We start from the raw sequence: 24277 nt of genomic DNA, 5'->3' as shown, positions 1-24277 counted from the left end.
TTGTGATTTATTATATTATACAAATACACTGGCCTATTTGAACTACTGAAAGTTTAAACTATGCTGATAGTTATGCATGTGGATTGCGGACAATGAGAAGCTACATGAGGTAAAGTTAAATTTCCAGCCATGGTGCCTACTGTCCAGTTATATCAGTCAATATAACTTTATTAATTTATAAATTCTTCTATTTTAAGGGAAGAAAAAATAAGTACAAAAAAAAGTTTTAACAATTTCTTTGTATGTGGTAATTCATATAACTGATTACTAGTTTACAGTGTACATGCATAATTATTTTTAAAGCCTATTTCTAGTTGAAGCAAAGCCTGCTCTTTGATTTATTATTTAACTATTCAACAGATACATCGTTTAGCAACAGACCAATAACATGGAAAAGCGGTGCTTGCGCTGAGAAAAACAACGAATTTTGCGCAAGCGTAGACACATCGTAGTCTCTCATTGGTTGAAGAAAGAGTTCTTCAGTTTGCCCCACCCCCCTCTTTCCCTTCCTCTCGTGTTGGTAGAAGAAAAGCATGGACACAACTGGGAAAGTAAGTTTTCTTACAGCGAAATTTGCTTACACAATTTGGACTACGTGAAGTATTTACAGTGTGCTCTTGGGCGCTTTTAATGTACGCAATTTTGCAATATTTGTGAAAAACCTTGCGTGTCAAGACGTTCGATCAAAAACGTTTTCAAATACAGCAGCACTTGTGTATGACAGGAATGCATACAAAGATCCATTTTGCTCCTTTGACCCGTTTTCCTTTGCCCTTGTTTTCTGGATTCAGAAATGTGGAATAGATGCATGAAAAATCAGAAACATCTTAGTCTAATCTCTTTATTAATGCATTCAACGGGCTTTAAGCATAGATTTATTACAACATGTAAATAGAGATTCACAATATAGTGGGCCAATTTTGCTATACTGTGCATTAACTGTATTAAAAATCACCTGGTTTTGTGTGTCTAATTGCTTCTCGAACTGCACTGTATCTGTATGAATTCGTGCAAAGCAGTAGCTTACATAACCTTCATTTTATTGGGGAAATTTACCAAAACTTTACTTGTAAATGTATGAACCAATATCTGCTCAATTCATCCTCAGGTGATAAAATGCAAGGCAGCAGTGGCCTGGGAGGCTGGTAAGCCTCTTTCTATTGAGGAAATAGAAGTAGCTCCACCGAAGGCCCATGAAGTTCGAGTGAAGGTAAACCATTAATCTGAACATTGCACCTCTTGACAAAAGTGTAGATGACACAGAGTACCACTGTGCTCTATAAAACCTTTGTTTTTAACATTTTAATCTGACATATTAGAAGATTATGAGATCTTTGCATAACTGATAGCATCAATATTTCACTTTCTAATTGCACTGACTCTACTCAAGTTGTAGCAAACTGGCTTGCAGCTGCACCCTGTCAAAGCACCATGTTTTGTGACAGATTTACACCGGGCAGGTGCACCGATGTTCAGTTTTGACCCTGCTGTCTTGTTTTGAGCATGATTATGCAGAAGAGTGTTTGCATTCTTTATTTAAATAATTAAGAAATCAAGTCATTTATTGAAAAAAAAAAAAACAACTAACAATAATGCATAGCTGTTCAAAATCTGTAATCGTGAGAAGTCTTATGTGATTGTATGTTTTAGATTCATGCCACAGGTGTGTGTCACACTGACGCTTACACTCTGAGTGGAAGTGACCCTGAGGGCTTGTTTCCTGTCATCCTGGGTCACGAGGGGGCAGGCACTGTTGAGAGTGTTGGCGAAGGGGTCACCAAATTCAAACCAGGCATGTCAAAATAGACTATTTACCCTCACGTGAATGACATTTAAAGTGTAAAATGTGAGCAGCTTTTGGAGTTATGCAGAAATCCTGAAGTTCTGTTACTTTTTGTGCAGGGGATACTGTTATTCCGCTTTATGTACCTCAATGTGGAGAGTGCAAGTTCTGTAAAAATCCTAAAACCAACCTGTGTCAGAAAATCAGGTAATAATCATCTCATTATCATTTTCCTTCTTGAAAATACACTACCATTTAAAAGTTGGGGTCAGTAAGAGTTCAAGAAATATTCATTTATTCAGCAAGGACACATTAAATTGAAAAAAATAAAATAAAAAAATAACTATTTAAGTTGGCTCAATTTTAACTATTTAAGTTATTTTAAGCAATGCTGTTATTTTGAACTTTTTTCAATAGAGTGGTGGCTGCTGGAATTTTTATTTTTCAATCACAGGAATGAATTACATTTTAAAATATATTAAAATAGAAAAAAGTCTTCATATTTCAAAATATCACTATTTTTACTGTTATTTTTGATCAAATAAACGCAGCCTTGCTGAGCAGAAAAGACCAGCCCCAAACTTTTAAACAGTAGCATAGCTCTTTTTATTGTTCATGCTAACTGAAATAGTTTGGTCTGTAGATATTTAGTTATATATATTTTTTTTTTTAGGGTTACCCAAGGTCAGGGTCTAATGCCTGATAAGACCTCCAGGTTCACATGTAAAGGAAAGCAGCTTTTCCACTTCATGGGTACTAGCACCTTCTCTGAATACACCGTGGTGGCTGAAATCTCTCTGGCCAAAGTGGATGAAAATGCCCCCCTGGACAAAGTGTGTCTGCTGGGCTGTGGCATCTCCACTGGATATGGAGCTGCTATCAATACTGCTAAGGTCTGTTTTGATTTTATTAACATGCATTACTTTACATTTTGCTGCCTCAGAATGTCTTATGAACTTGTATTCCCCCTGCCAGGTTGAGGCCGGCTCTACATGTGCTGTGTTCGGTTTGGGAGCAGTGGGGCTTGCAGTCATAATGGGCTGCAAGTCAGTCGGCGCCACCAGGATCATTGGCATTGACATCAACCCAGACAAGTTTGAAATTGCCAAGAAGTTTGGAGCCACTGAGTTTGTGAACCCCAAGGACCACAGCAAGCCCATTCAGGAGGTGCTGGTGGAGCTGACAGATGGAGGAGTTGACTACTCCTTCGAATGCATTGGCAATGTTGGCATTATGGTGAGCTGCAGAAACATCAGCTGTTTAGTTAAGGATGAACAAAAGCAGGCAAATACAGCCACCCAGCTGTCTACTGCGTAGCTGAAGGTGGCAGTGTTCCTCAGAATATTTGCTTCCATGGTAACTCAAAATTAAGAGACTAGAATAATCATCACTATTTGTACTAAAGCGTTTTCTTGTTGTCATGTTTGAATTCAGAGAGCTGCTCTTGAGGCTTGTCACAAAGGCTGGGGAACCAGTGTCATCATTGGTGTGGCAGGAGCAGGGCAGGAGATCTCCACCCGCCCCTTTCAGCTGGTCACAGGGCGCACATGGAAAGGCACAGCTTTTGGTGGTGGGGATTTAATTTTATTTTATTGTATTTAATTTGATTTTTCATTGCATTTATATTATTTTTGTATATTAGTTTATTTATAATAATAAAAAATAATCACTTTTTTAATTTGTATTTTTAATAAAAATTTATTTGATTTGTTTATCAATCTATTATTTGTTTGTTTGATAATATAAACACTTTCGTATATATTTATAATTATTATGTAGTTGTTTTTCTTTTCATTTTCTTTTTTTTTTATTAATACACTTTTATAATAAAATTTTACCGTTTACAAATGACATCTAGCATATCAATTATGATATGCCGGGCAGTTCACTTTATAAGAGAAGGATTCTTTGCTCTGTCTTTCAGGTTGGAAGAGTGTGGAGAGTGTCCCGAAGCTAGTGAATGACTACATGAATAAGAAGCTGATGGTGGATGAGTTTGTTACTCACACATTGCCCTTTGCCCAGATCAATGAGGCCTTTGACCTGATGCATGCTGGGAAGAGGTACATGCCTGCTTCGATCTGGTGGTATCTGTAATGTCATTTGATTGCTTTACTGGAAATAAATTGGTATCTAAATGCAAACATTCTTTTGTGTGTCTTCCACAGTATCCGAACCGTCCTGCAGCTTTAAGCCTCAAGTTCAAACATGAGTCCTAACTGCCTTGTCCAGCCATGAAACAATCATACTAATCATTAACACCCTCGTCTCAGTAGTTACTGTGCTGTCTGTTGTGTTAGAGGCTGTTCTGATAATGGTTATCGGTGTGTAGAGTTTGTTACACCCTGAATAAATTTGATTTCAAAAAAGAACTTTCTGTCCTCTCTCTTTTTTTAATTGTCAAAATATTAATAGCTTGATATATTCTGTTGTATAAAACTTGAACGTCATAGAAATTGACCAAATACATTATTTGGCTATTATAAAGCTGTGATGCAAACAATTCAGTTAATCTCATACTAGTAAAATTATGATCCATAAATATTATTTTCCCTGATACATTCTACTCTGTGATTAAATTTTAAATATTATTTTCCCTGATACGTTCTACTCTGTGATTAATTTTTTTTTAAAATACACAGTGACAAACATTTCGAATGGTCCATTTATTATACTGTGTGCATAAATTAAGCACTTCAATCGAGCAGTGAAGTATTAATGTATCATAGCGTGCTATATATGAATGATTCATATCCGTTTTCGGCGGGAGTCCATTTCTCTCGATGGCCTCTTGGGGTCGCTGTCCAGACGCGTGCTACTCGTTGACTCACATGTGCTCGGTTGATTTGGGCCAATCAAATGGTGTTTTCACACACGGAAAGACCCTTCACGTTTGTAGAAGATGGCGACTGCTGAACCGGTGAGTAAATTAAAGTGCTCTTACAAACACTATTGTGATGACACCAATTCTAGTTATTACTGTTACATACGTGTTTCGTGTTGTTCAGGGATTTTATAGAAGCTAATGTGAATCACTGTATTGCTGTGGACTAATATCTCTCACAGCAGACAGTCAAGTGAGCTCATGTGTCTTGACTGTCGCACATATGCGTTTGAAGGATATTGTGCAAAAGTGTTAAACATGTTATGTTTTTATCTGAAGAGGTGGGCTGTGAGCGTATTTTAGGTTTTCTTCTGTAATTGAACATGTTTGTTAAACCGTGTCTGTTCCTTTAATGTAGACAATTTTTTTGCTGATGTGTCACTGAAAATATGGATAATGTTATTGTTTTTAATCATTGCGTGGACACATCGCATACTGTAGCTCAATATATATATATATATATTTGGTCCGTTGTCAATAACAATGAAAGTGTCGAGTTTTACAGTTACTTTTTGGTTCCTCAGACTGCCTTTGGTGAACTTTTATGTACACTTTCAGAAAGGGCAGTTTTCTGAGAAGCTACTGTCAAAGTTTTTTCTAAATATTCACCATTAACTGTGTCATAAGACAAGACTTGAAATATATATTTTAAGTTCCTTCGTTCTGCTGATAGGTATTGGAATAAGCAAAGCAAATTTACAATAGTTTTTAATTAGTAGAAGTAATAGCACTTTGAAATAATAAATGCACCTTAACTATTTTATGAATTGTCCTGATGCGATATGTAACATTTACTCTAACACAGTGGGGCCTCAGCAAACTTCCAATGATTTCAAATTACACAAAGCAATATACTAATATGAGGGTTCCTCATTTTAAAAGTGTCACTTACAGACTTGGAAAAGTCATGTTAAGTAATTCTAATAACTCCATTACCATTTCTATACTGAAATATATATATATATATATATATATATATATATATATATATATATATATATATATATTATTATTTTTTATTATTTTTATTTTTTTATTGTCAATTTTAAGTATAAATTGTGGATTATATATATTTAAAAAATCCTAAATTGTAAAAATAATAGATAACAAACGGTTGCAAAAGTCCAGTGAATATTGTTGCAGACAGTGGTATTAGAGTCCAAAATGTCAAGAACTACTTCCCTTCAAAAAAAGAAAGAACGTGTTTTATTTGAAATGTCCCATTCAGCTTGCAAAACTTCAGATGAAAGTATTGGAAATATAATAACATGTTTTGTTCTGTGCTTGTAGGAAACTTCAACAAATCCAACTGATTCAGAAGAAGAAAAAAATGATGAAAATAAGCAAGAGATAGTGAGTCTTGAAGATTATATTAAACATCCTCTGCAGAACCGGTAAAGCCACCCAGGCCACACGCATTTCATGCTTTGTGTGTGTGTTTTCTGAAAAAAAGTTATCAAGGGTTGTTTTCTTTTGGCAGATGGGCTCTTTGGTTCTTTAAAAATGACAAAAGCAAAACGTGGCAAGCTAATCTCCGTCTCATCTCAAAATTTGACACAGTGGAAGACTTCTGGGCGTGAGTAATAATGAGAGAATTGAAACGGCACAGACAGCATGAGAGATTCACCAACCACCGACTAAATAAACAGACTGTGCCACTAACAGAGGTTTGTATGCTCTTTCCCAGGTTATACAATCACATTCAGTTATCAAGTAACTTAATGTCAGGATGTGACTACTCCCTCTTCAAGGTAAGATATAGCACCACAATATAGCATTACAGCATGATGCGACATTTTTTCGAATTCATTCAAATTGATCCGTGTGCTCTTTTCGGAGCAGGATGGCATTGAGCCCATGTGGGAAGATGAGCGAAACAAGCGGGGCGGCCGCTGGCTGATCACCCTGTCCAAACAGCAGCGCAGAGCCGACCTGGACCGCTTCTGGTTGGAGACGGTAAGTCCATACTCCGCTCGGTTTAACTGCATTAGCTGCAAAATTATACGGTGTTCATGGATCATAAAAGCTTAGATGTTCTCTCTATAAATTCTGGTTTTGTTTTTCAGCTTTTGTGCCTTGTTGGAGAAGCGTTTGATGACCACAGTGATGATGTCTGTGGTGCTGTCGTCAACATCCGAACAAAGGGAGACAAAATAGCGATATGGACGACAGATTATGAGAACAAAGATGCCATTGTACACATAGGGTAAAAATCATTCAGTCCACATAAACCCTTCAAGCTCATGTTCATCTGCCCATCACCCAGATCTCAATCAAAACCTACGCATAGAAGCAAGTCCTAGCACTACATTTTTTCCTTTTCCAATCATCTGTAAGGTTTGGATGTTTATCACAATACAGAAGAAAAATACCTCTGCTACTTGCGTTTCAGTGTGACTTTAATTTTCGCTTTCTTTTCATTTGTGGTTATTAGGTAGAGCACTAGACAGATTTTCCAATTTAACACTGCAGAGGTGGCACAGAAGGGCTTCTGAAGTGGCACTTATTTACCCAGATTGTTTAATGCTGCTCAAAGGTGCAATGCATGCATTTGCACAGCAATTACAACTTTACATGTTGATACATGGTTCTGCGCAGGCATCCTTTATTCTGGCTATTATGAGACATTGCAGCCTTAATCCTGAACCTAATGTTACTTCTTGAATACATCTATAAATTTGCATGTATTTTGTCTATTCACAGGCATGTGTATAAGGAGAGATTAGGTGTGCCTCCAAAAGTCATCATTGGATACCAGTCACATGCAGACACAGCCACCAAAAGTGGTTCCACCACCAAGAATAAGTTTGTTGTTTAAGGAGCCTTTTAAACAGTGAGTATGTCTGATAGTTAACGTATCGTTATTTTGATACTTAATATCCTGTCTTAAATTGTTCATGCTTTAATTTAACTTCAGATGCTGCGACAACAGTCAGAAACTTTAGCAAATTCACATCTTCATCCGAAGTGACAAAACTGACCTGGGACCTTTCACAGGATGCTGTGAGGGGAAACACTAGGAAATTAAAGGCCTTCAGATTTATAGATGGAAGGGTTTAATCAGAGGAATATTATATTTACGAAAATGTACAGTGTAAAAAAAAACAGAGCCACGTTCTTCTTTTTTTTTTTTTTCTTTCTTTCTTTTTTTAATGTTAGCAGCATACTATTAACTGCTCTTTTGCTGGTGGGGATGGGAAGTGTATTCAGTTCAATTTATGAATATTTCTCTTTCAAATTCTGTTAGCCTTTTTATGTTGAGTTGCAGCTACTAAATCTTAAGTGTAATTTATTTTTTACTTAGACATTTACACTTCTGCTTTGGATTTAGTGTTTAAGTGATTTGGACCGTAAACCGATCATGATGTTTCTAATTACACTATTCAGATCATTCTTGTATTGCGGCTTGAGATTGTCAAAGGTTGATTCTGTTCAAAGACTGTTGTATAAATGTGTATTCGTGCAGTCTTGTTTTCCATTCCTAACGTAAAATGTTCAAGGCAGTATTGATAACCGATCTCTGGTTCTTACCATCTCCTAAGGGGTTTCATTGAGTAGCCTGGATTCTTTGTAACAAAAAATAATAGAAGCCCTTTCTTGAACATGGGTGCTTATGATAAATGAATGTAAATAAAATGTACAGTGCATTGTCTATACCCAGTGAAGAGCCTCTGAATTGCATCTGTTGATGATAAATAAATAATTCTCTCTTAGATTCTTGAGATGTGGGAACTGTTTTCTCATTCCATTCTAGAAGGCTTCTAACCCATTTTGTAAAATGTATTAATGTCCTTTGGTTAATCATATATGATGAAAAAGAATGTTCTTTTGAAAGAACAATATTTCAGTGTAACGTATATCTTAAAAGGCAGCTATACAACATGCAAATCAAGGAATCAGTTATTTTGTATTGGAAATGAATGAAAAATGTTCAGCACAATTGCTTTAATGCTGTGTTTGTTACAGAATACCAGAGTATTCACACCGTGCTGTACATTAACGCCAGGTTGTATACTAGATTTAAATAGTTTAGAAAGAAATATGATTTCTTCATACTATTCTTGTCCATGAAAATAGTTAAGGCGACTGAAAAAAACAAAAGTAGTCTTGTGCCACTTATAGTTCGACGTCCTCACTCTTTCAGTTGCTCTTGAGGCCAATTTCTGAAAGCAGCTTGATCTGGATTGCCTACAGACTGGGTTGGATCTTCCTCCACAGGCTCAAGATGATGATCCAAAGTACTCTCAGATAACACAGAAGGTGTCCTGCTCCGGGCATGTCTGGGTCCGTCCTCCTGGAAGTGCGACAGGCCTTTGGTATGATAACTAGGGCTGTGGTTGGCAGAGGACAGGGTTCTCTGGCTCCCATTTAGGTAACTACCATAGTTCACAGAGTCCTTTGAGTCTTGCCGTGAGTAGAAGGAGCTGATTTGGGAGCCCTGGTAGTTGTACGCTCTCCAACCTGGCCGTCTTCTGCGGTGACATCTGCACTTCAGGATGCGGATGAAAGCTAGCTTGAACTCCCGGCTGTAGCAGGGATAGATGATGGGATTCAGGCAGCTATTGAAGTAACCGAGCCAGAAGATGATTTTGTAGACTGTTTCAGGAGGCCGCAGGCTGAGGTTGAACGCGACTGCAAGGAGAGAGCACATTGGTGAGTTTTATACTCCTAATACTTTAACATCAGTTTTCCAAGTTATTCAGATTATAAGCCAGATTCACATTTTACTTATATTCATAAAGTTCTAAGAATTTGAAAATGACACCTTCTCCAGAGAAAATTTAAGTTTAGAAGTACATTCCTGAGAATACTTGGTTACATTTTCTGTGATGCTGTGTGAAACTACTTTTTCTGTGATTCTGAGTGAAATTACTGTCCCTGAATAAACCATAACACTGGATTATCTCTCTCTCTCTCTCTCTCTCTCTCTCTCTCTCTCTCTCTCTCTCTCTCTCTCTCTCTCTCTCTCTCTCTCTCTCTCTCTCTCTCTCTCTCTCATAACACAATATAACTGGTGTGCCCCCTGCTGGCACAATTCGTGTCTGTTCATGATTGTGCTCCTGCTGATACAACGGGTGCTTCTTTTAAAGGTCTGTCATCACTTTAGCATCCAGCAGGCGGCAGAAATGCTTGCCTGTCAATTTTTTTGCTTGTTGCAAAGTGGTGTGAAAACTTTGAAACCAAAAATTGATTGAATACCAGATATACATAGCATGTAAAAAATAGAACAAAGTTACCAGCTGGACATAGCATGTAAAAAAAAATTACATTAATAATTGTTTTATATTTTATGTAAATACATGTTTTTCTTTTCTTTTCTTTTTTTTTCTTTTTTTTTTGAGAAATTGGAAATTAAAAGTGAAAAAAAGTTAATTTAAAACTAAATCCCAAGTGTTGCATTTATATGGGATAACACTATATGTATTCATAAAATAAATACTTCTTAATTACTATAGTGACACAGTACAGATAAGTTTTGTGTTTACTCTTTGAACTTGAAAGAAAGTGCAAGCGATGCATTACACACTGGTTATACATACCAATAAACGATGTTTGGATGAATAAGTTTATGCTTTTAGAAACCGCAGAATAAAGATAACATTTCACAGTACATCTACACAGTTTGTGTTATGTAATTGATGTAATTCAATCAACAGCAAAGGGATATTTTTTTAAATTATTCGGAGTGGCAATATGGGGGAAAATACTGAGGAAGTTGTGGCCTAGTGGTTAGAGAGTTTGACTCCTAACATTAGGGTTGTGGGCTTGAATCTCGGGCCGGAAATATCACGACTGCCCTTGAGCAAGTTACCGAACCCCCAACTGCTCCCCGGGCACCGCAGCATAAATGGCTGCCCAGGTGTGTGTGTGTGTGTTCACTGCTGTGTGTGTGCACTTTGGATGGGTTAAATGCAGTTCACAAATTCTGAGTATGGGTCACCATACTTCGCTGAATGTCATGTCACTTTCACTTTCAATATAATAATAATATAACAAATAACACAATGTTCTGAAATAAAATTTCTAAATATTTAAATTGTCTGAATTTCAGATAATTATTTTGAATATATTTTTTTTTTTTTCAAAAATTTTAAATAAAATAAAATATAAATAAATAACGGTGTCACTTGCCAAAGTGACTGATTGTTTAGAAATGTTTGTCATTTATAATATGATTTGCAACTACAATTATTTCCAGCTTTACATAGTTATGTAAATAACATGTAAAAAAAACAAAAAAAACAAATCATAACCTACATGTAAGTCTAGAACTAACCTGTTGAGTTTAGTATCCAAGTGTTTATCTAATAAGCAGAGTAAATACATCTTTACTTGGTTGTTTAACAGCCCACAATCCATATTAGTGCTGTCAAATCGATTAATCACATCCAAAATAAAAGTTTGTGTTTATATAATATATATGTGTGTACTGTGTATTTTATATTTATGTATAAATACACACACGTTTATATATACACAGTACAAACACATATATTTTATAAACACAAACTTTTATTTTAGATTTGAATAATACTTTCATATACAAATGTATGAATGCCTTTATAAATTGGATATCTGCCGTTAATTAATAACCTTTATATAAATAGCTGCTTCTGTTTCATATTTAGTAAGATTTCAAGAAAAAAGTTCCTTTACTCCCTTTTCAGTACATTTCAGTGGTAGAGCTGTGGATCTGTGCCATTAATTGCTTTAGAGTGAGATCCCTGGTGTATAAAGCAGAGGCATCTCAATGCTGCAGCTCTAGTGCATTGACCCACTGCATTCAAAGTACCATGGGAACCATGAGACTTGGCTGAAGAAAAAAAAAAAAAAAAAAACGAATCCATGAATGAAAGCCAAAAGAGAATAAAAGTGACAATGATCTATTAGAAGTCTGTAACATTTCAAAAGAAGTCATGAAAAGACCTTAAATAGGCATTAATTAATGTTAGCAACACCAAAGCAGCTCACTCACTTAAATAGTAAAAGACTTTCTAGAATGTAACTGGTCTAGAATAATAGGATCTCAAGAGGAAGCAAACAAGTTTGCAATGTTTTTTTTTATTTTTTTATTTTATGCAGTCAGTAGCTCACTGGGTTGTCTTCCATTATCTAGTATGACAGGTTTGGAAAAATATCAACGATTTATGTGACATAACTTATAAACCCTGTTAGCTTGTGTATGTTGTGTATTCTTTTCCTCAGCAATGAATGAGCCAAAATTATGAGCAGGTCTTCTCAAGCTGTATCGCTAAATCTATTACATAAACATCAGCTACATTATTTATTATATAAATACAGCCTAGATAAATCAAACAGTTATAATAATATAGATGTTTGCTTTAATTATGTTTACAGTTTAGATGCTTAGTTTTGCCATACAATAAAAAGAAGAAAACCTTTTTTTTTTTTTTTTTTTTTTTTATTCTGTGGCTGAAATAAAATATAATTGCACAATGCAATATCTGTAATATTCTTTCTCTGCAAGATGGGAAGTCTTCATTCTAAATTTCTACCTTTTTTTCAGAATACCTTATGTGTTGAATCTCACAACTGCAAGGAAAAAAAAAAAGTTTGAATTGTGAAATAAATAAAAAAATCGCAGTTACCTTTATTTATTTTTCCATTGTAGAAACATGCTTCCATGTTAAAGAAAGCTAGAGGGGAGTGATTTTAAAGACATGAAACCAGCACAGGAAATTCCTTCCTGAACAATTACAGAACTCGTCAAATTAATAAATAAGAAATGTTGATTTGAGTTCAAATTATTTTCAAGTTTCTATGTAAACAGACTGACATTGTCTAAACAGACTTGCTAACTTAAAACATTGTATCATGATATATTCAAGTAAATATGACCTCTGTAGCTCCAATAATTCGGTGCTGTAAAATCCCAACTTTTTTCCACAAGTTTTTGTTTTCTAAAATTCTAAGAAAGCCACAGTTGCCTAATTATGTAGCACTTCCAAGCTCCCTGCCCTGCTGAGATAACCCTGTCTGGGACAGGAATGACCAGTATGTTAATTCATTAATAATAACCTGCCTTTGAGTCTGAATGGCTGCGGTCCAGGGCCTCGTTCTCATATTCCCTGCTGTGACAGCCAAGCTGCGGATGCGGCAGACCCCACACTGGGAGCCCCATGAGAGGGAGGAGGAAATCAAGTGCAAAAAGATTTATTCTGTCTTAACCTCTACTCTGTGGTCTTCCCACTGACCACAGATATCCAGCTGCAGAAGGCTTAAGGCATAAATCACTTGTGTGTACTTCATGTGGGTGTAAAGGCGCTCAATTTAGTTTAATAACATGATATAACATAACGCAGAATGCATTCTTCCACTGTATTTTAAGTTCAGTTTCCTTATTTTATTATAACTTTTTAAAATTATCATGATTATTAATATTATTATTAGCTATTATTATTTTAACTATTTATTTTATATTATTATAATAACCCTATTGGGATGGGAACATCCTAATTGTTCTGTATTTTGTGGTGTTCCTGTAAAATTATAGCGAGATTTAATAAAAAAAAAAATAAAAAAAAAAATATATATATATAATATGTTTATATTTATCTTACCAAATTCTCAAGACGCAATCAGAGCTATTATAATGGTTTTATTATTTGTTAAGCATTAAATTAAACATTAACAATGATTACTCCTTGTGAGGATTGTTTCATCTAAATTGATGTTTGCTAACCTTTCTTAGATCCCAAGTGATGACATGAGAACAATATTGACAGGCATATACAATATATAAGGCATCAGAGTGCATAAGGGCAAACAAAATGAAGGGCAGGATGTAATTGCGGATCACGAATTTGAAGAATTTCAGTATTATTTGCACTACTAACATTAGCTGAAATAATATAACAATATCGTAAGGTGGTTTGCTGGTCTCCAAGCCTGGCCTAGCTGATCTGTTGGTCAGTTTTATACGCATTATAAAGGCAGACCATATCAGACTGGTATAATGATTTGTGAGTGTGAGTGTGTGTGTTTTCTCTAGATATATTTGTGCATGTGGGCTTCAAAAAGCTTTAAAAAAAAAAAAAAACTACAACAACAACACTGGTATATTTAATAGCCCTATATGTTGTTTGGGTAGGTAGTCACATTTTAATTAGGACAAGCTGTTACATGTTACATTTATAAAATTTATTGATTTTCTGTATTGTTTTCCTGCTTAAAGAAAGAAAGCAGGGTTTTAGATGTTCAGCCTTAAAAAAAGACCTGTTTAAAAACCAGCTAAGACCACTGTAATTTAATTTGGACAATTATTAATAGCAATATTATTATTATTATTATTTAATTTTGTTATATGCTTCTCATTGTGTGACACATGAAGAGGTCTATGTGGGGTGGGGGGGGGGGGGTGTAACTGTGTACAAGAAATACCTACCAATTGGTAAAGTGAGGAAGAATGGCATCCAGCACAACGTAAACATGCCAACCACAACCCCTAGGGTCTTAGCTGCTTTCTTTTCCCTGGAAAACTTCAGAAGTTTGACCGTCAGAGAACTCCTCGCCTGATGCGGGCGACCCTTGGCTGCCGCGCCGGGGTCCTCGTGCACCTGCGAACCCCTGTGAATCCTCAGCGTTATTTCACCTGAATTCATCGTTTCCGTCTTCACGCCGGCTTCCAGATTCTTCGTGGTCCGTTTAGCCACCACGTAAACACGACAGTACATGACTAGAATAACAATTAACGGAATATAGAAGGAGCCGAGCGATGAGAAGAGCGCGTAAAAGGGTTCCTCGGTTATTACGCACACTGTTTCGTCCGGCGACGGAGCCTGCTTCCATCCTAGCAGTGGTCCAATGGAGATGACCAGTGACAGGATCCATACCCCCAGCATGGCCAACAGAGCTCTGCGTCCCGTCACGATGTTAGGGTACTGCAAAGGATGGCTCACTCCGATGTAACGGTCAATGGAGATTACGCACAGACTCATGATGGATGCGGTGCAGCATAACACATCAACCGCTGCCCAAGCATCACAGAAAATCCTCCCGAACACCCAGTAACCCAATATTTCCAATGTGGCTGATACGGGTAACACGGTTGTGCCAAGGAGCAGGTCGGCAATAGCGAGATTAACTATGAAATAGTTAGTTGGAGATCGCAGGTGCCTATTGCACATCACGGACAGTATCACCAAGATGTTTCCGGCCACCGCAAAGATAATGAAAGTCCCCAAAGCCAAGCCGAGCGGGACTGCACGCGACAGGAGGAGAGGCTCGAGCTCTGTGCTATTTAAGTCGGAAGAGTTTGAAAACTTCCCTGTCCCTTCACGCATCCAAAGAGCTGCTTCCCCAAGACTGTGTGACTTCATCTTCATTTTGTTGGTTCACTTTGGCGAAAAAATAATCTCCATCGCTGACACGTTGGTTGGCTGCTTTAGTCAGGTTGCTATTAATTGACTAGAACGTTAAACGAGTTACTGATGAGCAATGATGTCATTCTGATGATGCTCTCAATGTGGAAAACAAGAGTCTCTGTCTCAGGGGTAAGGCGTTAATACCGCCCATCCCTGCTTCAGTCCAAACTCTGAGGAAATGTTGATTTATTTAAACAGAGGAGTACTGAAAAAGCAAACACAAGACTATAGGAGATGCTGAAGAGTTTCGATATGCCATAGACTTTTAAATAACATTTTCATATTGGTCTGCAAACTCAAGTTTACACTGATGTTATAAAAATTCATTGGCAAAGAAAAAACAATTCAAGAAGACATTTATAATTGCAAAGAAACAGTTAGTAACATTGATATAAATATGACATTTTAAAATTAGGGAAACTGAAACTGAACTGACTACTAAATAGTAGTATAAAAGTATAACAATAGAAAAACATACAAAATGGGCTAACAACAGACATACAATTATTTAAAAATTGGATAAAAAAAAAAAAAAAAAAAAAAAAAAAGAATCATACTGAAGCTTGTCAGTTAAAATACAGTAGGTAGAAATTTGCACTCCAAAAATGCCCTTCTTCCAAAGTCATTAGTCAATCCACCTCTGGAATTTATTTATTTATTTATTTAAATATGGTAATGTGGTTATTGCCTACTTTTATTTTCTTTTTTCAAGCCATCAAGGAAAATTCAAGTGTAGAAGAACATTTTGTGAAGCATGCAGTAAACTAGTGTGACATCACAGGTTGTTTGCTGCATAAAAGCTTTATACTTTACACTTGAACCAGACAAAACCACATAAACATGTGACTTTTGTTACACAATTTTGTCTCACGCATTGCCTTTATTATCTCCCGTGGAGTTTGAAGATGAGCTCATTGGGTTGTAGGCATGAGGTTTTAATCCCAAAGTGTACATGTCAGGAATATAGAGCTTTTTTAGGTCCTTATTATAAAAATTTGAATCAGCAAATTTTGATTTGTTTTTTAATTTTATTTATTTATTTATTTTTAGTTTACAACATCTTAAGTTCCATTTAACTTATAGATTTTATCAGCTCATGCATTCCATGTGAACTGAACCCAAATCCTTGGTGTTGTTAGTAACATGTTGTATAGACACTCCCAAAGGTGTCCGATATTACTTCATATTCGAAAAAGAGACATAATGATTTAACGGGTATGAATATTTTTTTATGATCATAAAGCTAATTTATTAATATACCTTAATAATGTTGCTTACAAAAAATGTTTTTGCATGGGTTTTTTATTTCTTTATTTATTTTTTTACTAGCTCCTGCATACTAAATATTGCATATTGCATAACGATTAAGCCCCCATTGTTCTTCATGTCAGAATGATTTTATTATGATAGGGGTTTCTATGTACATGGAACATCTGAGTCCTGATTAGACGATATTTTTTTAATACTTGAAGTGTGAAATCAGACAATATCAGGTACATTTAATACTTGGCATGAGAGAGCAGCAAAGTACCTCCTGTGTCATTTTTCAGGGAACATATTCGGATAGAGATATTTCTGGTTGTCTATGCACCTGGAAGGCGTTTTATTCGGCAAGGGAACATTGCAACCCCCTGACCTCCCTGGTTATTAATCAAACCCATGGCATCTACTGGTGCCCAAAATAAGAACACAAATCCATTCACTTAAAATCAGTTTACGATGCCTTGAGATAACTCTGAAAATAATCTTTTTTCTAAACATTGCTCACATAACATAGTCTTATATAGAGTTAAGGTGGAATTGAGTGGCTTTAAATGGAAATAGACAGACTGACTTAAAAGCCTGGGGGAGAACGGCAGCTCGGACATTATAAACTTCCCTGCAGGAGACAGTCGATCAAACCGTAGAGTTTCATGGACTCTAAGTGAAAGTTTATCCCAAATGAAAATTCTGTCCTTATTTACTCACCGTTACGTCATATGATTTTTCCTTTGGACACAAAATATTTTTTTCATTTTTAGTGACAGCTCATAATGACCATCATAGTGAGCATCATTAAAGACGATTTTCAAAATGTGACCCTGGAGCACAAAACCTAAGTCGCTGGGGTATATTTGTAGCAATAGCCAAAAATACTTTGTATGGGTCAAAATTATTTTATTTTATTTATTTTTTTTTTTTATTTTTTTTTTATGGCAAAAATCATTAGGAAATTAAGTACAGATCATGTTCCATTAAGATATTTTGTACATGTCCTACTGTTAATATATTAAAACTTATTTTTTGATTAGTAATATGAATTGCTAAGAACTTGATTTGTATGACTTCAAAGACGATTTTCTCAATATAGATTTGTTTGCACCCTCAGATTGCAGGTTCTCAAGAAGTTGTATCTCGGCCAAATATTATCCTATCCTAACAAACCATACATCAATGTAATTCTAATTTAATGGGAATCTTATTTCAATGGAAATCTCAATTTCAAGGGTCAAAATTGACCCTTATGACCGGTTTTGTGGTCCAGGGTCACACATAAGGTTTTTTGGTATAAAGGAATGTTCTGTGTTCTTTTACAGAACAGATCAAATACATCTCCATCACCAGTTAGAGTAAACTATGTGATTGCTTGTTTACAGCAACTCAGCTATATTTGACTTCAGTAGTCTATGTTCTCTGGTTTTGGGTTTTGAAATATGTAAGCATGTCAAGCTTAAGCATAGATGAGAGGAGTTTTTAAAAGAGGCTAGGGACTTTTTAATAGCCAAATCATCCGACTGTGGGAACTAAGAATGCATCACCTTCTCTTCGGCATGGGGAAAGTACCCGAGCTGATAAAGGGGACGTGCCACTACCTCTGGGCCACGATATAGTCTTAAATGCCTTATCAGATGGGGTTTTTACATTTCCCATGAGGTTTTGTTTACTATACATGATATTTAAAATGATTTTTCTGAACTTCTTGGTCTAGATGAATAATTTAGGACCAGGTCTGTTCTGGTTAATTAGCATCTCAGTATTTCATAAACGTCAGACACTTTTATATAGCAGAGGTTGATTTTTTTTTATTTTTTTTATTTTTTTTATTAAAACAAACATTTTTCAACCTTAAAACTGTCATGGAGACTTTTCACCATGCCTACATAATTTATTTTGGCTTCTTTTCAAATGCCATTTATGGATGCTTTTTATTATTCTAACCTTATTCTGAAGTCGAAGCTTTAGAATAATATTAAATATCTTAGAATAATCAAACATAAGATGTGATGTGTGAAGAAATATGAAGGTAAATATAACTTGTTACCATATATATATATATATATATATATATATATATATATATATATATATATATATATATATATATATATATATATACCCATCTCTTTAACCTGACTTATACATAACACACTAACACATTTCTAATATTCAAATCCCTTAAAGGATTGTTAGGCTGTATTAATTAGATCAACCAGAACCAGCAACACTTTCCATAACACACAATGTACTATGCTAATATAAGTCTGATTCTTCTTAATCCGAGGTCACCATAGCCACCAGATCCTGATTGTAACTTGATCAGATGGTCACTGCAACCACCCGGAACAAGCCGTAATAGTCCAGATGGTGAATCAGCACCTAGAGACGCTTTCGACAGCTCTGGAAGTCAGCAGAGAACATGTCAACTAGAGACAGAGTCCCTTCGAAGGTCTTGTCACTTAGACGCCAATCGGGACAAGACCACGGGAACCAGATGAGTCCTCTGCACAATCTGTCTTTGTTTCAACCTAGAATTAAACTGCTGGTTTCGTCTGACCAGAGGACAACGGTACACTATTTCAACACACTATTTCCCTGTTTAATAATGTAAGGCTGCTTCGACCCAATTTGCATTGTAAAAAGTGCTTCATAAATAATGGTGACTTTTATTTATTTAAGCCTATAGGTAGACTATAGCAAGAGACAGGCATCTGACACTTCTAAAAATGATATATGTATCTATGTAATATGAGATGTAGTGTAAAATATATATCTTGAAAAGATGTTTACAAAAATGATAGTGTTCATCTGTGAAAAGTGCTTTTTATGACAGTTTACTTTTTTTTCAGAGGGCAAAATGTGAATGTTGAAGAAACATGCACTTATAGAAATATGAGTTTGGTATTCCTCTAATTCATCAGGAATACCATTACTGTTAGCTTATCTTTTGCAAATTCCTTCCACTCCTGCTTTCATTACTTAGCCTCTGACAACTAAGTAATGCTGTGATGAGCACAGAACTGCTTTAGTCTAAATGCAACCCTTTTTCCTCTTAGCTAGAAAAGTTCATATTAAAAGGGTGTCAGATTAATGTTTGTTTCTTTTTCACCGTATATTGTTGTTCTTCAGACTATAAGATACACTTGAGAGCTCCACGAGTAGGCAAACCGTCAGCGCTGTTACAGCTCTCTAAGCCACCGTAACATTTCTACACGTTGACATTTATTAAAATGTATATGATTTATCTCGACAAAACCTTTGGAAGCTAAAGTGCAGTAAACATAAATTAACCTTCACTTTCAGAAATAAAGTCCCTGTGCTAGGTACATTATGCAAATTTCACACAAAGACTTCACATAATTCTATCTAATATAAAGCATGTCATTTTAACATTTCCTTTGTGCAAAAATAAAATGGCTAGGGGCATGTAATAAAACTTGTCTTTGGCATTTCCTTTTGCAAAGTGCACCTTTGTAAAATCATATTCAAATGCCTTAAGTACAGCCAGACTTGCTGTGTCTCATGGGTAAAATGCTCTTTAGCACCTTGCTCTTTGGTCACGATGTTCGCTTTGCACCTTATTTAAACCCCGGCATCTTTGCAGACCTCTTGATGTGGCTTTACCCTCCATCTCAGGTCAAACAGACACCAACACAGTTTTGTTACAGACATGATGTGGATCCCAAGAGCCACAAATCTCATTTACACTTCAAGGAGGAAGTCTTGGGCAGCTCGGGCTGAACATGCCCTCGTGCTCTTAGTGTCAGCTATGCTTGTCTGAATTACAGTCAGTCTGAGCTGACAGCTGTGAAAGGAAAGAAAGAGGGCTTTCTGGAAGAAATAGCCGATCTGAAATGTGTGTCTGGGTACATTAGTGTTTGGTCCTTTTGGATGGCGTTGAAGACTGGAGAAGCAGCGAGGTGTGGTCACATTGAACATGAATTTTCATGGGCGGAACCCAGTTATTTCGACAGGAATCCATGTGATCTGCAATAGTTTGAAATATTTGCCTATACAGACTTTACATCGGGTTCAAGTTGGTCAAATGTGGTAGATGCTTTTGTTTCTTCATCCTAACTGATTTGGAGAATTTTAGCATCACATCACTTGCTCACAGTTGGATACTCTGGCAGTGAATGGGTGCCAAACAGCTGATAAAAACATCACAATAATCCACATGACTCCAATCAATGGATTTACATCTTGTGACACAAATAACTGCATGTTTGTAATAAAAAAAAACACATCCATAAAGATGCTTTTAACTTCAAATAATTGCTTCAAAGTAATTTGAGTCCTGTATAATATGTATTTTTTTCACTGAAAAAAGTCTTGTCTTTACCAGCAGAGAAATATAATATACACATATCAAGTACTGTTTATGAGCAAAAGCAATTTAAAACAGTTCTAAAAAAAAAAAAAAAAAATGTTGGACTTTTTCATTGAAGAAAGTGTCATGGACTCTTTTAACTCTATTAACTTGTTAACCCTATTAACATTAACAGACGTGGATCTTGTGGATTTTATGTAGATAAGAAAAGTTTTGGATTTTTTGACCAACACTTTTTTTTAAGCAACTGATTAGAGTTAATGAACAGTTGTATTTTCTTTATCTAATGTTAACAAATACATGAACTGACGTTCGCTAATAGGACCTTATTGTAAATTGCTATCACTTTAGACATTGCTAAACTATTGACACTGGACAAAGGACCTTTTTTTCGAACACAATTTCTCTAATGTGACCATACCTTAATAAACCTATGGAAAATATCACATTATGATCTTGTCCATGTGACACACAGCATCTGAAAGGAAGAAAAGCAACCGAGAGCTTGACGGGCATGCAGGTCAAAGCAAAGCCTCCATCTCCCTGAGGCCTAACACAGTATGAGCCTTTTACTAGAAGCTGTATGATACACATTTACATTGTGCAACGCTGAATGTAAAACACATGGTGTCTTTATCTGTTGTGGCTGAGGTAGGAATCCAGTCTTTGAAAGCAGCATTCATCCTGATAGAGAGGAACTAATGCCAGCGACTTTATTTAACCGGTACTCTTTTCAAGTGTACTCTGGCAAATCAAAGCATCTTTCATGCTGGGATCCTCTCTTAAAAGGGGTTTTTACATTGTTTACATTTCATATAAGTTCAATTTTAGAATCGTTTGATCAATTTGATGGTGATGAAATAACACTTCTACATGCCTTTTAACCTTTTATGATTATATTAATACATGGTTTTGAGTAGATTAAAAAGTGATACAAGCACTGGGAGCTGGTTGTGCCAAGAATAGTTTGTTCTGGTCTGTTCTTTTTTTTTTCATATTCTCAACAGTGAGGACACAGGCAAGTTGCTGAGAGCACAGAGGGACACTCAGCGCTTGCTGAATAACTTGATTTAACAACATACTCCAACTCCTCTGGGAACGGTAGTGCAAACAAGTTTGTTTAGGACTTCCTGTGTGTCTGTATTATAGAAACACAAGATTTTTTCTCTCTCTCTCAAATTGTCACAATCGGTTTAAGTGTCCTCTGCTGTCTGTGTAAGGTGGCTGGTTTGAGTGAGTTATTTGTTTGACAAGCATGCATTATGAAGTAAATCTCTTTATTCCAAATAAACTGTACTCACAGAAGCATAGGTTATTCCACCGCATATACTCATCACTCTGAGAGAAATGTGTTCTTGGGAGAAGAGCGGCAAAGCCCTGGTTTATGTAACATACTTAATCTGTGTACAACATGCTTATGGGAGCAGAGTGACATCCGCTGCAATTGATCTTTAGATATTCTGGGAGCAAACAAGTGACAGTGGCTGAATGGACATTTAAGGAAATTTATAAACATCCCCGGAATAAGAGAAGTGGGGATGGCTCTCTTGATATCTGCCTGTGCCAAGATCTAAATCCAAAGGGGGAAGGAGAGATATTTTCATCATGAGAAATGTTAAGTGTCTTGAGACCCGTCAATCTGGACATAATGAGGATAATGCTTTCTCCTGCTCATCATCTTCATTTTTTCTTCCTTTCTATAAGTTTTCTTTATAAGCCATTTGCACTGCAGTGCTTCTTTTAAATAATATGCAGTGTCTAATATTTGAATCAATGCTTTTATTAAAGTGGTGCGCCTAAAAAGTTCAAACAAATAACTGACAATAACCTGCGATTATTAATCCAATCTAATTAATAGATCATGCTGGATAGAGGAAAACATAAAATTAAATATATGCTCTTTAATGTGCACAATGCTTCCATCTAGTGGCAATATTGGTATCTATCTATCTATCTATCTATCTATCTATCTATCTATCTATCTATCTATCTATCTATCTATCTATCTATCTATCTATCTATCTATCTATCTATCTATCTATATTTACATTTGTTAATTATACATTTGTTTTTTTATGAAATATGAAAAAGGAAAGAAGGAATGTGAAAGTAAACTTTTATTAGGACAAAGAAAAGAAGAAGAAAGAAAAATCCACAGATTTTCATAACAGTCTGTTTCCTTTGATTTCTGATCTTCGTATTCTGAGCAGTTCTAGGTGTCCTCTTTGGCAGCAAGACAGCATTTCACAGACACAGTCTAATGAGTCTCCTGCAGCCAATCAGAGGAAGGTAGCCCATGACATCTGGGAGCATATCAGTGAATTCAGGGCACATGCGATGCTCTCTGGGAGAACCAGTCATTTCATCCTTTCAATCTTTAGATCTTTTTCATTCTCCACCTCTGTTGTACTGGGATTTTCTGATGTTTAGAATGCAGTCCATCAGACCAATTTCATACCATTGCTCTCAGTCCTGTTTCCCCTACTCCTGAACTTCCTCCATTTTTGGCAGCATGCTCATGAAGCCATCAAGATCCATGACATTTAATCAGAAGCGTAGCAATAGGGCAGGCAAGGCAGGCAATTGCCTGGGGCACCGCATTTTGTTGGGGCCCCCGACAGCTGACCATTTGAACAATTGGAAATGTCATTATTAATATAACATGAAGCCATATATCTGCATCCCCCCTAGGGGGCCCCCTCTCGTGTTACACTGGATGTGCTAGTCATTGTGTAGTTATTTATTGATTATATGAGCAGTTTTCATGTGAGCAAGCTCGGACAGTTGCACCACTATGCAAGCGCCCTTTGCTTGGTGTCTCAGTACATTCACAGTTTAAAGAAAAGTTTCAGAGGACCGTCCAAGTATACTGTTCCAGGAATGACAAACGTAAGTGTAAAAAATTATGCGGTTGAATCCGCCAAATTTAACCACTATTGAAGGTGATAAGATAGCAATGGATGAAGCAAACTATCTGACAAGCCAATGTCAAAACAGCTGTGCTTTAAAGGGGTCATCAGATGCTACATGCACTTTTACAAGTTGTTTGCACTGAAATGTGTGATGGTAGTGCGTGTACAGAACCACCCTATAATGTTAAAATCCACCCTCTTTCTCAAATCGAGCCGATCTCAGATGCCTGTCTCTGTGACAACACACAGCCCCTCCCATGATAGTTTGATTGACAGTGGCTTTTCAGCACAGACTGGACTAGTGTCTTACCTTAGTCACCAGTCCACCATTGTTTCGATGACATACCAGATGTAGACAAGAATGTATCCTAAGCGATTGAGGTGTTCAGTTGTTAGATGTAATACTGAACATAGCGGTTGTCATTTACATCCTACATCTGAGCTGACAACAATGTAGTGGATTAAATTTGTTTCTGAAGTGACTGTGCCCCCAATCTACGTAAATGCTTTTATCTTTACGCGAATCATTTGTGATCCAGCTTCACCAACAGGAGTATAAGTTTTTTTTTATTTATGAATCATTGCAAATTGCCTTTGCTAGTAATGTGCTAATTAGCAGGTTTCACGATGAATGTGGCTAAAGTAAACAGTCTCTCTGAGAGCAGCTGGAAGAGAGGGGCGGGGTCAGCAGAGCTCATTAACATTTAAAGGAAAATGCTACAAAAT

General features: G+C 36.2%; 3 protein-coding genes across 3 annotated transcripts; 2 read left to right on the top strand and 1 right to left on the bottom strand.

Annotated features, from left to right (window-relative positions):
- Positions 1-418: 418 nt before the first annotated feature.
- LOC113114039 (alcohol dehydrogenase class-3) lies at positions 419-4155 on the top strand. Its single transcript, XM_026280737.1, has 9 exons — positions 419-551; positions 1109-1210; positions 1651-1792; positions 1903-1990; positions 2457-2676; positions 2759-3019; positions 3218-3353; positions 3708-3846; positions 3952-4155. The coding sequence occupies exons 1-9, from the start codon at positions 534-536 to the stop codon at positions 3974-3976; spliced, it is 1131 nt and encodes a 376-aa protein (XP_026136522.1). The 5' UTR covers positions 419-533; the 3' UTR covers positions 3977-4155.
- A 437-nt stretch (positions 4156-4592) lies between these two features.
- Positions 4593-8380, top strand: LOC113114041 (eukaryotic translation initiation factor 4E-1A-like). The gene is made up of 8 exons (XM_026280739.1): positions 4593-4703; positions 5958-6061; positions 6148-6243; positions 6355-6418; positions 6510-6623; positions 6734-6873; positions 7371-7500; positions 7585-8380. Exons 1-7 carry the CDS (start codon positions 4686-4688, stop codon positions 7483-7485), a joined length of 651 nt encoding a protein of 216 aa, XP_026136524.1. The 5' UTR covers positions 4593-4685; the 3' UTR covers positions 7486-7500; positions 7585-8380.
- Positions 7804-15200, bottom strand: LOC113114038 (alpha-1A adrenergic receptor-like). Its single transcript, XM_026280735.1, has 2 exons — positions 14074-15200; positions 7804-9299 (listed from the first exon to the last, which is right to left on the bottom strand). Exons 1-2 carry the CDS (start codon positions 15011-15013, stop codon positions 8800-8802), a joined length of 1440 nt encoding a protein of 479 aa, XP_026136520.1. The 5' UTR covers positions 15014-15200; the 3' UTR covers positions 7804-8799.
- Between the last annotated feature and the right edge of the window lie 9077 nt (positions 15201-24277).

This window comes from Carassius auratus, chromosome 14 (genome assembly GCF_003368295.1).
Source record: "Carassius auratus strain Wakin chromosome 14, ASM336829v1, whole genome shotgun sequence".
In the NCBI taxonomy this organism is placed as follows: Eukaryota; Metazoa; Chordata; class Actinopteri; order Cypriniformes; family Cyprinidae; genus Carassius; species Carassius auratus.
This window is presented reverse-complemented; position numbering and strand designations above follow the sequence as displayed.